The 17,091-nt window shown below is 42.7% G+C and overlaps 1 protein-coding gene across 1 annotated transcript in view; it reads right to left on the reverse strand.

Moving 5' to 3' along the window:
• The window catches only part of MCM8 (minichromosome maintenance 8 homologous recombination repair factor), a 35,072-nt gene that overhangs the window by 14,993 nt on the left and 2,988 nt on the right, over positions 1 to 17,091 (reverse strand). The window contains exons 3-10 of the mRNA XM_060232700.1: positions 16,154 to 16,228; positions 14,484 to 14,566; positions 9,325 to 9,474; positions 7,787 to 7,890; positions 5,787 to 5,985; positions 5,478 to 5,563; positions 4,529 to 4,680; positions 475 to 673 (exon numbers count right to left, since the gene is read on the reverse strand). Coding sequence (XP_060088683.1) covers positions 475 to 673; positions 4,529 to 4,680; positions 5,478 to 5,563; positions 5,787 to 5,985; positions 7,787 to 7,890; positions 9,325 to 9,474; positions 14,484 to 14,566; positions 16,154 to 16,228 — 1,048 coding nt within the window. The remainder of the gene's footprint in view (positions 1 to 474; positions 674 to 4,528; positions 4,681 to 5,477; positions 5,564 to 5,786; positions 5,986 to 7,786; positions 7,891 to 9,324; positions 9,475 to 14,483; positions 14,567 to 16,153; positions 16,229 to 17,091) is intronic.

Raw genomic sequence — 17,091 nt, forward strand, 5'->3', positions numbered from 1 at the left:
GGATTCTAAGAGGGATCCAATCTCAGCAGCATTTCAAATAGACAAAGGTTTAAGCATAAGGTGGGATCAATAGGTCCCACTCCTTAAAGAACTTTGGAAGTATAGATATTGATTGAAGAGATCATTTTTGCAAGAGTGAGACCAACACACTTGTGGATTTGATATTTGGGACTTTTGTATACATGCACATATTGTTTTGTTTCACTTTGGATATATGAGAATATTGTATATTGCCTATTGGTTTTGGACCACAAACCATTTGATATGAATTAAAAAAAGAAACTGAACATAAACCAATAGTTGAGAAAGGTTTTATTGTGCAAATCTGTATAGTGGTCTTAACAGCAGTTTTGTAGGGGTTTTCCCAGTTGACCTATACGCTGTTCTCCCTCCCCCCCTTTTTTTGCCTGATTGCAACCTTTGAAGTAGGAAAACAAGCAACAGCTGATAAAAAAATTCACACCCATTACGTACTTGACAATGAGTCTGAGCAGGTTCTCTTCTGCCTGGATCTCCTGGACAGCATAAAGATCTCTTAGCGAGAACTCCATGCACTGCCGATGCTTCATCCCATGTTCGTAATCCTTTACTTTCTGTCCTTTATTATTGCTGATAGAGTTTGCTTCAATGTATAACAGGAAGACACATTTGTCACTTTTGTTTTTAGATGCCCCTGTTAAAATTATCAAACCAGAGATATTTTTAATGCCTTATTCAAAGCCATGATTTACAAGGCCTCACAAGGCAGGTGGCTGCTAAAAAATTTGGAAATAACTGGATAAACATTATCAGCATATTCAATTCTAAGATAAACCAGGTACTTCTCATTTTAAAATGCTTTACTTCCATAATGGATATTTGCAGAAAACACTGAACAGTATCCAGCCAGTGTTTTTTTGCTAAGAGAGGAAAAGGGCAATCTTGCCCAATTTCCTTCCTTGCTACAGCTCTCTGAATCTTATGGCTTTTTATCCACAACAATCCCATTACTCCAAGCATTAGGTTTTTAGGGGCCACAGGATGTAGCTGAGGAAAGGGAAGAGGAGCTGATTCAATCATGCTGGTGGGACCTAACCCATTGTGCCTTTCTTTTCAGAAAAAAAAATGGGTATCTTCAGTACTCGTAGCAAATGAGAGGCAGAAGTAATCGAGTATAGTGCCACAGCAAACAGTACTTTTTCAGTTGGATCTGTTGGCAGGATGACTAAATATGGTATGTTGAGCATATGGTTAAGTATTTCAGAAGTCACAGCACATAACGGGAGAGAACTTTCTTTTGAGAAAGTGCTGGATCAGGGGAATGCTGCAGACATCATCTATCTTGATTCCAGTAAGGCTTTTGATAAGGTTCCACATACTATCCTTGTTGACAAGTTGGTAAAATGTGGTTTGGATCCTGTTACCATTAGGTGGATCTATAACTGGTTGACAGATCACACCCAAAGAATGCTTGTGAATGATTCCCCATCCTCCTGGAGAGGAGTGACAAGTGGAGTGCCTCAAGGATCTGTCCTAGGACCTGTTTTGTTCAACATCTTTATCGATGATTTGGATGAAGGAATAGAGGGAATGCTTATTAAATTTGCCGATACTAAATTGGGAGGGGTTGCAAACACCGAAGAAGACAGAAACAGGATAAAGGATGACCTTGACAGGCTGGAAAACTGGGCTAAAATCAACAAAATGAATTTTAACAAGGATAAATGTAAAGTTCTGCATTTAGGTAGGAAAAATCCAATGGTTAAAGGATGGGGGAGACTTGTCTTAGCAGTAGTGTGTGCGAAAAGGATCTAGGGGTCTTAGTGGATCATACACTGAACTTGAGTCAAGTGTGATGCGGTGGCTAAAAAGGCAAATGCAATTTTGGGCTGTATTAACAGAAGTATAGTGTCCAGATCACGTGATGTGATGATATAGCTTTACTCTGCTCTGGTAAGACCTCACCTGGAGTATTGTGTTCAGTTTTGGGCACCACATTTTAAGAAGGATATAGACAAGCTGGAACAGGTCCAGAGGAGGGTGACGAAGATGGTGAGGGGTCTGAAGACCAAGTCCTATGAGAAAAGGTTGAAGGATGTTTAGCCTGGAGAGGAGGCGGCTGAGAGGTGATATGATCACCATCTTCAAGTACTTGAAGGGCTGTCATATAGGGAGGATGGTGTGGAATTGTTTTCTGTGGCCCTGGAAGGTAGGACAAGAACCAATGGGTTGAAATTAAATCAAAAGAGTTTCCAGCTCAACATTGGTTTCCTTGGGAGGTGGTTGGCTCTCCTTCCTTGGAGGTTTTTAAACAGAGGCTAGATGGCCATCTGACAGCAATGAAGATCCTGTGAATTTAGGGGGAGGTGTTTGTGAGTTTCCTGCATTGTGCAGGGGGTTGGGACTAGATGACCCTAGAGGGCCCTTCCAACTCATACTGTGTTATTCAGTTGGCATTTGAGAGCAAAGACAAGTGGAGTTTTGAACGTGAAATACCCAACAGATGGCTAATCTAGCATTAAGGACAGCAAAGCCAGATGGATTTTCGGTCCTTTCCCCATCAAGCAAGTCATCTACACATCCAAAAGGGGTTGTGTTTTTGGTCTGTCTTGAAGCAAAGCAGTGACTGCTATGATCACCAAGAAATATGCTACCTGTTCTTGTTTGCTTTCAGAGGACACTGGGACAAGTGCAGGCAGAGAGGAGCCACAAAGATCCTATAGGGCAGAGGTGTCAAACTCATTTGTTATGAGGGATGTGTCTGACATAAATTTCACTTTGTTGGGCTGGGCCATGTGTGCCATAAAATGTAATGACAGCACCTGGTAAGCTCTGAGTTGGCGTGTCTTCACTGCAATGCCCAATGGGCTGGAGGGGGGTGCAGAGGAAAACCTGTATAGGCGGATCAAAGAGCCTGCAGTGCAGCATTAGGCAGACACTCCTACTAGGGAGGCTGCCACTGAAAGGAAGGGGTTCTGCTTGACTACTGCATGCTGAAGCCTTTATCTGCTTCTCTCCCCTGAAGGTTGCAGCCTCCTGCTCCTTCCCTCACTGAGCAGCTTGAGGGCTGGATAAGAGCCCTGGATGGGCCGGCTCTATCCCTCAGGCTTTGTTTGACACCCCTGGATATTAGAAAAATTGAGCTGAATTCTACAAGAGCTGGGCAAAGCATATGCCAGAGTAGAAGCGGTCTTGCCTATCTGCATAAAACAGTTTTGGCTCCAAGTGGACTTTGCAAGAACAGATCCAAACTTTTTATTTTGCAGAGTACAAGTAGGGAGAAATACTAAGTTTAATATTACCCATACCCCAGCTTCAGAATGCTTCATGGTATACAATATTTCAATGCTGCTTTTCCATTTTATAACCTAACCAGAAGTATGTCCTCAATCAAGTGCCAAGACCACCATATAACATCAACAAGACTTCTAGCCAGATGCTGCTATGTTTCCACTTCTCAATGACAACCAGCCTCCCCAACCAATCTGTCAAAACCCCTCCTCTCTTCTTTTCGCACTGCTATTTGCACATCTTGCAGAGATTGTCAGCATTCCTATCACAGCTGACAGGTAGGTACATGGAAGAACAGAGAGCCCACAGCTCAAGCAGCATCAATCTCGCAGTGCACCAGAAGCCTTGCTACTGTATGAGCCTGCACATGAATGCCACTTCTACTGCCAGCACAGTTTTTGTAACCTCCCATGAGGAAGCTCATACTGTGACTGCCCCTTCCATGAGGTTTTCAGAGGTTTGTTCTGGAACAAACTACTTGTTAGCAATAAGATGTACTACCTCCTTAGTTGCTATAAGAAGTGCCTGTAGAACAGGGCTATTATGAAGGGCCTTTAGCAGAGTTGTGCTTTAGTGGTTGGTACATGCAAAGGTTTGGATCCCACCCCCTCCCAAATTGTTCTTAGTGGATAGCAATTTTCTTACTTCCCAGCCCCAAATGTCTCCTGAAATGCTGCTTCTCAGGACCCCCAGGAATAGCATGAGCAGGGAGTCAGAGGTCTCCAGCAGCGGGAAGGGAGAAATCTGCACAAATAGCTCCCTTTTTACAGCAGCAAAACATTTTAGGTGGGATCCAATCCAGTGTGGGAAAGCAGTGGGACAACCAGTTAGTGTAATGGTCAGTGTTGGACTAGGATCTGGGAGACCCAGGCACAAATCCACACTCTGCTATGGAATCTTGCTGAGTGACCATGGGCCAGTCACACACACATTCAGTCTCATCTACCTTACAGTGTTGTTGAGGGGATAGAATGGAGGAGAGGAGAACAATGTAACCTCTTTTGAGTCCCCATTGGGGAGAAAAGTGAGATATAAATGAAATAAATAAAACAAAATATACCCACTGTCTATATGCTGCAAAGTTGAAATGCTTTACATTTTTAATCACTATGCATATGGGTAAGCACACTGGTCTATGCTTAGTCGTATATTCCACTCTGAGGTCATCTGGGTGGGAAAAGCTGATAAATATTTAGCTCCTTAAAAGGAGGAAATACTGAATATATTTGCTTCAAAAGCTACAGCAGATTTGGCATACCTTCCTCAGTGTTGGAGACCTTGACTGTTCCTGAGACAGTAATTACATCTCCTGGAACACAGCTGTCTACAAGATCCTGAATCAGCTCACATTCTATGGTGCGAGGAATTCTGCCGGCTTCTCTGTGATCATCTGACATGAGCTCCTGAATCCTAGAATACATGGCACAACACACATCATTATATTTATGCCCAGGCTTTCTCCATAACAGAGATCCAAAGCAGCTTACATTATTCTCCCTCCATGACAGCCACCTCTCTGTGCCCTAGGTAAGAGAGAGAAGGAGCAGCCCAAGCTTCCAACAAGCTGGGACTTAAAGCTGAATTGGCCAGATTCTAGCCTGAAACTAACCACTCTACTACACTGTTGTTATATAAAGATAGTTAATACTTATAGCCTAAACCAGGAGGCATGTTAAAGAAGATGATACTGGATTTATATCCTGCCCTATACTCTGAATCTCAGAGCGGTCACAATCTCCTTTACCTTCCCCCTTCCTCCACAACAGACACCCTGTGAGGTGGGTAGGGCTGAGAGAGCTCTCATAGTAGCTGCCCTTTCAAGGACAACTCCTACAAGAGCTATGGCTGACCCAAGGCCATTCCAGCAGACTGGCTCTCATAAATGGAGCACAGGTGGGTGGAATCTACTAGCTACTGACAGCCCAAACTGTTTAGAGTACTGCAGTTGAAAGGCAGATTGCCAGCATGTTTAGAAGGCCTGCAGGAACCTGGTTTGATCCCCAAAATACAAATCAAGTGTGTTCCATTGCCAGATCATTGGATGCAATATAAAATAAGCTCAGTTCTGCTGCTGGAAGCACTTGCTGAAGCTTTGGTGCTTATTTTATATGCTAGGCTAAGATCATTTTAAGTATGGTTTCAGTCAAGATAAACATTTCAATTATTTTGACAGACACTGATTTAAAAAGCAGACATTGCATGCTTACTTAATAGACTGCCAGTCCACGGTAATGGTATAAGGAGAACTTCTGTCTACAGTGAATGATCGTCCATGACATTCAGGCAAAGGACACTAAAAACAGATGATATTCAGATTAGTGCCAATGGATGTTTACATTGCAACATCTGAAGTGGCCTCATTTGATTGGGGGGGGCAGTTTATTTGTCCCAAATCACACTTCACAATTCAGTTTAATTTTGCAGCAGTCACTTAGTCTCTTCTCATTACTTTAATATCTATTTAATCTTGCCTAATGAAAAAGGTAACTAACAAAGTTTTTAAGAGGCTTGTTTACCTTTGTAGGTGGTGTATATTTTCCATCAGGCAGAGATACACTCTGAATATTTCCACAGGTGCTGCATGTAAATGCCATCTTGATGCAGAAAGGCTTGATATTACTGACACGCACAACAGTGCCACGCACTGCAATGTATTTCCCATAGCAGTTAGCCCGGATATTCTTTAGTGGAGTAAGTGGCTCATAGTTGTAGACTCTTAAAAAAAAGCGGTTAAGAATGAAATTCCATAGTTGTCATTTAAGTGTACCATGCCCAAAACAGAGCATCCTAATCCTAAAAGATACAATCTACCTGGAATTGGGCCCAAACCCATTATGGGGCTGCCCCCAGATTTACCCTGGAGTCATGGGATTGTCACTCAGAAATTTACTGCAAGAACAACAGAGAAGTCTGCCATGACAGCAGCAACACATTTGGGAGTTGCACCCTTAAGTACTCAGTGCACCCACTGACAACAGCTATCAGTGATGCAGCCTGGCCAGGGTAAGGGGAGGGGGAAACAAGGTGCAGCCTGATTCCTCTGACTCTCAGGAGACTCTTGTGAAACTTCGAGGAAGCTAATTGGGCATGTGCAGATGACTTCATGGGGTTTATAAGCAAATTTTTCAGGGCAGGCCTCGGATTCAGTGGCCTGCGCTCACAGGAGCTCAGCTCCTGAACCTTTCCACCTCCTCCTTCCCACCTTGTCTACTGAATAGTAGGTGCAGCTGCATAACAATCCTGGATGAGCTCCACCACCTGTTTTTCTACAAAACGACCCCTGTTTCAGAGTATAAGCTTTTGTGAGTAAAGCTCTCTTTATCAATTTGTATCTGAGAAGTGAACTTTGACTCACAAGAGCTTTGACCCCTGGAAAATGTGACTAGTCTTTAAGATGGCACTGGACTTGAGTTTTGTTCTTCTGAGAAAGTCCCACTGAATGCAGAGAAATTAGTTCCAAATAAACATGCACAGGACCAAGATATGTGTCCCACTGTAATTAATGGGTCTTGACTAATTTGGACTAAAGACAGTGCCTTCTAACAGCCCCACAGGGCATCTAAGTGGTGTCACCAGTCTTTGCTGGTGCTAGTTTGGTTGACCCCTCTAGGTTGTGCTCTGCATCAACTTTTATTTTCTAATTATTGGTTTCTATTTGCTTCTGTTATCTCCCTCGCCTTTTTTATATGTTTATTTTAGATGCTTCTCCATTTTATTTTGTCTTTTGACTTGGTAATAGTGCTTCTTGCTGTGGAAGCAACCACTAAGGTGATTCAATTTTAGCTGGACTCTGCCAAGCATTTTTCTTTCTTATTTATTTTGGTTGTTAGTTTTACAGACCTAATTCAATACAGATGTTTCAGAACTTTGGCAAGGTTCCTTAGAGTCAGTGTTTTGATGTTTTGAATCCATGGCCCTAAATCAGTAAACAGAAAACCTAACCAGTGAGACAGACACAAACAGTTCTCTCTTGCAAGGTTTTTTGGGGGGGAGGAGTCAATCTCTGCTAATAAAGTTAGATGGCAGGGATCTTTAATTAAAGGATCAGAGAGTGGGATCCAGAATGTGACATCATCAGTAGATCTTTGGATTCTGAAGTGCCACCCCAAACATTGTATCATTTATTAATGGATATAAGAGGGGAAAGAGGACATGACAGGGGAAAGGGAGTTGTCCATTCAGTAACAAATATGGTAGAATCTGAGAAGGGCAATATCAGAAACGGCCTCCTGAAAACAATGCTGACCTACCCCCACAGATATAATGACATGAAATTATATCCATCTTTGCCTCCCCATTTTTTGAATACAGATACAAGATACATTTCAACATCCTTGGCTAGAAAAAGGGAGCATTCATCTCACCACTATACACAAACAAAAATTTACAAAGAGACATGTTACTACTTTTAGAGGCATGTTGAAGATTTTTTAAAAAATGTTACATGAAATCCTTTCAGCTAATGGAGGGAATTGCATGATTGTGTGTAAGCAAGGCAGTTTAAAGAACTGGCTACCTTGCATGGATATATGGCACGTTGATTATGGGTTCTTCACCAATGGACAGTCCTTCCTGTGCCTGCAGTTCTGCTGCATATTTCTCAAGATCTTTGCTTAGGACCTCAAGAACAAAAGAGGCAAAAAACTCTGTGAAACTATACAAGTTAAGAGAGAGAGCAAGAGAGAGAAACATTTAATGCCAACAGTATTTTCCCTAAACATAAGCCTCAGAAGCCTAGAACTCTACTATGTGGCCTTGGATTTCCACATGTTGCAATAACATAATCAAGAAAGGAAGGGGGGGAAATACAGGATTTTAAACATGTGATTCAAATGGATGGATTTTTAAAAAAAGGTACTCAAGGAAGCCACAGCAGCCCTCCTTCCAAGATGCTGCTGATAATATCTGAAAGCAAGACTATTTTACATACGCAATAAAAAAATTAAAGGAGAACAAACTTCCCCAATAAATATCCTTTTTTTAAAAAAAAATCAATCCCTTTTCTAATCTTTGTGTTTTGCATGATGCCAACATGAGTCTGCTGGTTCAGCAGAGTTTTGCTCAGGTCAAATGAAATCAATCTTTTAAGATTGTGGTTCTGTTTCCAAAAACAGGGTTAATAAATTGAACAACTAAGAGATTAAAGCCTCCTCCCCCCCCCAATATTTTATTTTTTAAAATTACACCCTGGACAAAAGATGCTATAATGAAACAGCTTTGTAGGAGGCAATACCACATATAGTTACAAAAAGTGCCATCCTAAACCAAGTTTCACCATTCTAAGCCCACTGACTTCGACACCTGTACAAGGGTATACCTCTTAGGATGGAACTGACAGTAAGCTAGTCCTCATCATACAGAGAAACGTTCTCAGGATGATCATAGTCAGGGCTTTTTTTATAGCAGGAACTCCTTTGCATATTAGCCCACGCCTCCCTGATGTAGCCAATCCTCCTGAAACTAACAGTAGGCTTTGTACGAAGAGCCCTGTAAGCTCTTAGAGGATTGGCTACGTCATTGAGGTGTGGGCTAATATGCAAGAGTTCCTGCTACAAAAAAAGCCCTGATCATAGTACAGGCGGGATGATTATACCACTCAAAAAGCTTGGTAACACAAATCCAAGGCTTTTTGAGTAGGAACGCAGTTCCGGCTAGCTTAGTATCAGGAGTGTGGCCTAATATGCAAATAAGTCCCTGCTGCGCTTTTTTTACAAAAAAGTCCTATGTGAAACAATGGTGATGAGGAGGTGTGGCCTAATATGCAAATACGTTCCTGCTGGGCTTTTTCTACAAAAAAAGCCCTGCCCAAATGTAATTATTTTGTAGAAGCAGACTTGAATTGCAATCATATGTATATTTACTGGGGAAGAAGTGCCATGGAATTCAATGGAACTTAGTTCCAGCACCAGTCAATGTTTAAGGAGTTTAAATAATGCTTTCCCCCTGCAGCCATACTTCTTTTACAGTCATAAACTACATTCTCCCCATGCTTCCTATTCTGTGAATGTTTCATAATCAATACTGTATTGTTCTATACTTGCTAAAGTTATTTACCTGATGAATTGCCAAGCCCATGCAGTCCAGTATTTTCTGTGGCATATCTCTAAATTCGGTGGAAATATCAGGTATTGACTCAACTACTTCTTTAGCATTAATCAGCTCTTTATAATCCACAAGAATGCTTCCCTTACTTTCTATTTCATCCTATAAAACAAAACATGGGAAATTGGATTTGTCATCATATTCATTATTGCCATCAAGTGTTTTGCCAAATATCAGATACTTTTCTCATGGGGCCGTTCAAAGGTGGAGTGAAATTATTTGGGTTGGCTGAGTCATTGGAACCTTGTGAATGGTAGCATCAAGCGTTCCTGTTTTCTTGTTGTGCCATATTGTTATCAGAGGGTGGTAAAAAGTTGTGTGAAGGCTAATACATGAAGTGGATGTGGTTTGGCAACAAGGAGATCCAGGGAAGACAAGGGAGAGGTCTTAGATGCCCAGTTCTCTTCTAGTCCCAACACTGAAGCTTAGACCAGAGACTATTAAAGGGCTCTTGGCCTGTGGCTCTTCACCTAGGGGCTCCCTAAGGACCAGGAACTCAGATCCCTGATTTCCTTGTTCTCCCAATAAGGTAAGTTGACCCTCCAGAAGGGGAGCCACTTAAACAAACAGCATTTAAAGAGGACTGTATATTTTAAATAAATAAATTTTATATATATATATATATATATATATATATATATATATATATATATATATATATATATATATATATATATAAAAGATAGAATGCCAGCAGGGAGGTGAGGGCTTTCCAGTGTTTTGCACTGAGTGTCACATGTACAACTATCTGCCCAAAGGACAGAAGTCTTGGGTGTGTGCTCGATGCAAGGAGCTCCTGGTCCTCAGGGAACGAGTTCGTACCCTTGAGGCCGAGGTGACTGCTCAGGAGAAGCAGAGACGGTCAGTTAGGCACTTGGGGAAGACTCTCGGGGGGTGTATTAGATGAGCCCCGCTCTGAACGTAGCAGCCCTGTTGCTGCCAGAGAGCGTGAGGGTCGAGAGGGGACAGGGCACTGTGCTGAGGATAAGGGGAATGCGCCCTCAGAAGGGACCTCTTCTTCAGTTGGTGAGCAGGAATCCTTTCGCGCCAAGGAACCATCCCTGGGCAGGGGGACGGGGGGGCGGGGTTTGGTAGTTGGTGATTCGATCCTTAGGCAAGTAGACAGCTGGGTGGCGAAACTGCGTACTGACCGTATGGTGACTTGCCTGCCTGGTGCAAAGGTAGCGGACAGTACGCGTGTAGTAGATAGGCTGATAGACAGTGCTGGGGAGGAGCCTGTGGTTGTGGTGCATGTTGCCACCAATGATGTGGGGAAATGCAGTCGTGAGGTCCTGGAGGGAAAATTTAGGCTGCTAGGCAGGAGACTTAAGGCCAGGACCTCCAAGGTAGCCTTCTCAGAAGTGCTACCTGTTCCACATGCAGGGCAGGAGAGACAGGCACAAATTAGAAGTCTCAATGTGTGGATGAGACGATGGTGTAAGGAGGAAGGGTTTAAGTTTGTTAGGAACTGGGATGCTTTCTGGAACAAGCGGGAGCTGTACAAAAGAGACGGTCTCCACTTGTTCCCGGATGGAACCAGGCTGCTGGCGATTAAAATCAAAAAGGTGGCAGAGCAGTTTTTAAACTAAATCTTGGGGGAAAGCCGACAGGAGACGAATTATCTTTGGTTCGGGAGGATTCGTCTCAAAGAGATGAAGGGTTGGCTGCTATTTTTCTACTGGGTAACGGATCAGAGTTGTCCACTGTGATGGTGACAAACAGTATGGACTGTCTGCCAGAGTCTCAAGGTGGCAGGAGGAAGGTGGCAGGAGGAAGGTGGCGGGCCTAGCTTGCCTGGGAAATTATAGATGTTTGTATGCAAATACTAGAAGTGTTCGAAGTAAAATTGGTGAATTGGAATGTTTAGTGTTGGGAGAAAACATAGACATTGTGGGAATTTCAGAAACTTGGTGGAATGAGGAGAATCAGTGGGACACGGTGATTCCTGGATATAAGTTATATCGGAAGGATAGGGAGGGAAGGGTTGGAGGTGGGGTGGCTCTTTATGTCAGAGAGGATATACGGTCCAGTAAGACTGAGGTCAGAGAATTAGATTCCCTTTTAGAAATGCTTTGGGTTGAAATAGAGGGCCCAAAAGGAAATTTAACTATGGGAGTTTGTTATCGCCCACCAAATCAAAAGAGAGAGGACGGTTATAATATGATGGAAGGCTTAAAGATAGCGGCTAAACGTAAAAACTGTGTCGTAATAAGTGATTTTAACTACCCGCAGATTGATTGGGTCAATATGTGTTCTGGTCAAGAGAAAGAGATTGAGTTTCTTGATGCTCTCAATGACTGTGCTATGGAGCAGATGGTCTCAGAACCTACCAGGAGTGGGACAATCCTGGATTTGGTCCTATGTAATGCCCAAGACTTGGTGAGAGATGTAAAAGTGATTGCGCCACTTGGGAGCAGTGACCATAATGTTATTGATTTCACTGTTTGTATAAATAGGGAGTTGCCCCAAAAGACCGCCACAACCACGTTTAACTTTAAAAGGGGTAAATTCACTGAGATGAGGAGGCATGTGAGGAGGAAACTGAAAGGAAAGGTAAATACGGTCAAAACCTTTGGGGAAGCTTGAAGACTATTTAAAACTATAATCCTAGAAGCTCAGATAAAATACATACCACAAGTTAGGAAAGGCACAAACAGGCATAAGAAAAGGCCTGCATGGTTAACAAACAAATTAATGGAAGCTGTAAAAGGTAAGAAGGACTCCTTTAAGCGGTGGAAAACCAGTCCAAGTGAGATTAGTAAAAAGGAACACAGGCTGTGGCAAATCAAATGCAAGACTGTGATCAGGCAGGCAAAAAGGGACTATGAGGAGAATATTGCAAAAAACATAAAGACCAACAATAAAAATTTCTTCAAATATATTAGAAGTAGGAAACCAGCCAGGGAGGCAGTGGGGCCCTTGGATGACCATGGGGTAAAAGGATTACTGAAGGAGGATAGGGAAATGGCTGAGAAGCTGAATGAATTTTTTGCCTCCGTCTTCACTATGGAAGATGAGAACTTTTTGCCCACCCCAGAACCACTAATTTTGGAAGGGGTGTTGAAAGACCTGAGTCAGATTGAGGTGACAAAAGAGGAGGTCCTACAACTGATAGACAAATTAAAAACTAATAAGTCACCGGGTCCGGATGGCATACATCCGAGAGTTCTGAAAGAACTCAAAGTTGAACTTGTGGATCTTCTAACAAAAATCTGTAATCTTTCACTGAAATCTTCCTCCGTTCCTGAGGACTGGAAGGTAGCAAATGTCACCCCCATCTTTAAAAAGGGTTCCAGAGGAGAGCCAGGAAATTACAGGCCAGTCAGTCTGACTTCAATACCGGGAAGTTGGTAGAAAGCATTATCAAGGACAGAATGAGTAGGCACATTGATGAACATGGGTTACTGAGGAAGACTCAGCATGGGTTCTGTAAGGGAAGATCTTGCCTCACTAACCTGTTACATTTCTTTGAGGAGGTGAACAAACATGTGGACAAAGGAGACCCGATAGATGCTGTTTACCTTGACTTCCAGAAAGCTCTTGATAAAGTTCCTCATCAAAGGCTCCTTAGAAAGCTTGAGAGTCATGGAGTAAAAGGACAGGTCCTCTTGTGGATCAAAAACTGGCTAAGTAATAGGAAGCAGAGAGTGAGTATAAATGGGCAGTCTTCACAGTGGAGGACGGTAAGCAGTGGGGTGCCGCAGGGCTCGGTACTGGGTCCCATGCTCTTTAACTTGTTCATAAATGATTTAGAGTTGGGAGTGAGCAGTGAAGTGGCCAAGTTTGCGGATGACACTAAATTGTTCAGGGTGTGAGAACCAGAGAGGATTGTGAGGAACTCCAAAGGGATCTGTTGAGGCTGGGTGAGTGGGCGTCAACGTGGCAGATGCGGTTCAATGTGGCCAAGTGCAAAGTAATGCACATTGGGGCCAAGAATCCCAGCTACAAATACAAGTTGATGGGGTGTGAACAGGCAGAGACTGACCAAGAGAGAGATCTTGGGGTCGTGGTAGATAACTCACTGAAAATGTCAAGACAGTGTGCGTTTGCAATAAAAAAGGCCAATGCCATGCTGGGAATTAGTAGGAAGGGAATTGAAAACAAATCAGCCAGTATCATAATGCCCCTGTATAAATCGATGGTGCGGTCTCATTTGGAGTACTGTGTGCAGTTCTGGTCGCCGCACCTCAAAAAGGATATTATAGCATTGGAGAAAGTCCAGAAAAGGGCAACTAGAATGATTAAAGGGCTGGAACACTTTCCCTATGAAGAAAGATTGAAACGCTTGGGACTTTTTAGCTTGGAGAAACGTCGACTGCGGGGTGACATGATAGAGGTTTACAAGATAATGCATCGGATGGAGAAAGTAGAGAAAGAAGTACTTTTCTCCCTTTCTCACAATACAAGAACTCGTGGGCATTCGATGAAATTGCTGAGCAGACAGGTTAAAATGGATAAAAGGAAGTACTTCTTCACCCAAAGGGTGATTAACATGTGGAATTCACTGCCACAGGAGGTGATGGTGGCCACAAGCATAGCCACCTTCAAGAGGGGTTTAGATAAAAATATGGAGCAGAGGTCCATCAGTGGCTATTAGCCACAGTGCGTGCGTGCGTGTGTGTGTGTGTATATATATATATATATATATATATAAACTTTGCTACTGTGTGACACAGAGTGTTGGACTGGATGGGCCATTGGCCTGATCTAACATGGCTTCTCTTATGTTCTTGTGTTCTAATAGAAGAGTTTTCAGCACACCAAGGTTCACAAAACTATCCACAGCACAAAACCATAAATACAGTAACAGCTAATTAGCAATATAAAAGCCAGTAAGAACACAGTCACAACAGAAAACCATGAAAATACAGTCAGTAGCAAGCACTGAAAATAAAGCTACCACCCAAACCCAAAAGACCTAGCAGAACAAGGCTTCCCAACCCTCCTAACAACCCCTGCAAACAACTGGTCCGCTCAGTCTCTCTAAAAGAGGATAACATAGAAGAAGTGCTGCCATAGGAAAAGCCATTTTACTTCTGTCAGCTTTGCAAGGCCTCACTTGAAGATCTTAGCACATGTTGCAGACATGTGTTGATGTCATAATGCCTTACCTTGTCATAATGGTCTATCAGAGACATGAAAAACTTTTCAAACGCTTCAATCTTCTGAATGAAAGGGAAGTTGTCATCATATGCTGAATTGGATGATTTCCATGAGATTAGATATTTAGTTATTTAGATTCATATCCTTAAGTTCCCCCCCATCTTATGCAACAAAGGTATACACATTTACTCAATATTTAACAGTACTTTTAGCCTGCTCTTCCCCAAAGTAGGTTACAATGCAGTTGAAAACTACAACAATGAAAGCCATCAGTCTAAAATCTCATTAAAAATAACATATAGGCAAAGACCCATTCATAAGAGCCAAGAGCCTGTTTGAAAGACATTTTCAACTTTCCTATTATCAGTTACAAGCTAGGAGCCTAAAAGGAATTGCATGGGGATACACAACTGAGTCATGAAGGGTAATGTCTCAAAGCTTCTACCTCTAGGATAATAGAAGCTTCCAGGATCTTGAGAAAATGTGTCCCCATCTCCCTTCCTCCCATGCTTTACTTACCTCTCAACATTGGGAGGGCAGTAAAAAGGCAAGGGAGGGAGGAATTTCTTCTGGTTGTTGTTTTTTTTTAATATGGTTATTTTGATGCATATCTGAAAAAGCCCAGGATGCAAAAATTCCTATTGTGTCTGTAGGTGGCTGATTTTACTGATCTGCTGATAGGCAGTTAATAATTAATTCAAAGTGGGAGAACTAATTTGAGTTCCTCATGTAGGAGATTGTAATTTGGGCTTCACTTTGCATATTGTGTCCTATATTTGCTGTAAATTCTAGTATGCTTATTGCTCTAATGGACACAATGCACATTAAGATTATGTTCTTATGGTGGCGGCTACAAGCATAGCCAGCTTCAAGAGGGGATTGGATAAATATATGGAGCAGAGGTCCATCAGTGGCTATTAGCCACAGCATATTGTTGGAACTGTCTGGGGCAGTGATGCTCTGTATTCTTGGTGCTTGGCGGGAGGCAAAGTGGAAGGGCTCCTAGCCCCACTTGTGAACCTCCTGACAGCACTTGGTGTTGTTGTTGTTTTTTGGACACGGCGTGACAGAGTGTTGGACTGGATGGGCCGCTGGCCTGATCCAACATGGCTTCTCTTATGTTCTTAAGACTGTACAAGCAAGCCAATTAGAACAATACTACCAACCCCACTGTTTTCACATTGAAAAATGACTTTGTTGCCTTTCCTTTCCTCTCTACCTCTTACTTCTTATCTGCCTAACTGCCGACTTAAGTGCTGCCAAGTAAAAAGAGCTGTGTGTGAGCTGGGGTATATATACATTCTGCTCCCATAGAGCAGAATAGGAGCTCTCTTGTTGGCAGCCAGAGCTGCCTGTCAAGCTTTGAAGGGTCACTATAGGTGTTTCCAGGGCTGCAGAAGTCCATCCCCTCCCCCACCCTGACAATCCATTGGCATCAGCATATCTGACTCACGAACCAGTGCCACAAACTTTAAAAATGCCACAAACTTTAAAAACTGGACAGTTTGTGAGAGACAGAATCTCATGAACCATGAACCAGCCAGTTTATGTCAAAATTAGGTTCATCATGCATGGAATTAAAGAGAAGATTAAGTATGAACGGAATGTTATTCTCTTCTTTGGTCCTCATGTTTGTTTTCTGTACATGCAGACATGCACTTCCTAAAAAAAGACTCACCTTCTGAGAAATAAAGCTTCCAGCCTCTATAAGGAGTAACTGGGTCCAATGTGGCTTGAATGAGCTGGGATGGAGCTGCAAAGTATCAAAACAGTTAGTGATAATAGCAGGCATAAAACATATTAAGTTTATACTTAGAACCAAAGTGAAAAAAGAACAGGGACCATAAAGAAGTAACTTGGGACACATGGTTCAGCTCAGAAAATTTTGATGCACCCCAAATCTCTCCATACATGCCTTGCTCTTCCACAGTATGGCAAGCTGAGAGATCAGCTACTCCATACAAGCTAGTGCAGGGCACACCATAAGAACATAAGGGAAGCCATGTTGGATCAGGCCAATAGCTCATCCATTCCAACACTCTGTGTCACGCAGTGGCCAAAAAAAAAAAAACCCAAATGCCATCAGGAGGTCCACAAGTGGGTCTAGAAGCCCTTCCACTTTGCCCCCCCCAAGCACCAAGAATACAGAGCATCACTGCCCCAGACAGTTCCAGTAATATACTGCGGCTAATAGCCACTGATGGACCTCAGCTCCATATTTATCTAATCCCCTCTTGAAGCTGCTATGCTTGTAGCCGCCACCACCTCCTGTGGCAGCGAATTCCACATGTTAATCACCCTTTGGGTGAAGAAGTACTTCCTTTTATCTGTTTTAACCCGACTGCTCAGCAAGTTCATTGAATGCCCACGAATTCTTGTATTGTGAGAAAGGGAGAAAAGTACTTTTTTCTCTACTTTCTCCATCCCATGCATAATCTTGTAAACTTCTATCATGTCACTCCGCAGTCGACGTTTCTCCAAGTTAAAGAGCCCCAAGCATTTTAACCTTTCTTCATAGGGAAAGTAGACCAGTAGACCACATGAAGCAACAGCAGCCTTACTGAAGCTGTGTAGGCCTGGGTCTGGTCAGCACGTGGATAGATCTTCAAAGAATCC

The sequence above is a fragment of the Heteronotia binoei genome, chromosome 1, assembly GCF_032191835.1.
Source record: "Heteronotia binoei isolate CCM8104 ecotype False Entrance Well chromosome 1, APGP_CSIRO_Hbin_v1, whole genome shotgun sequence".
In the NCBI taxonomy this organism is placed as follows: domain Eukaryota; kingdom Metazoa; phylum Chordata; class Lepidosauria; order Squamata; family Gekkonidae; genus Heteronotia; species Heteronotia binoei.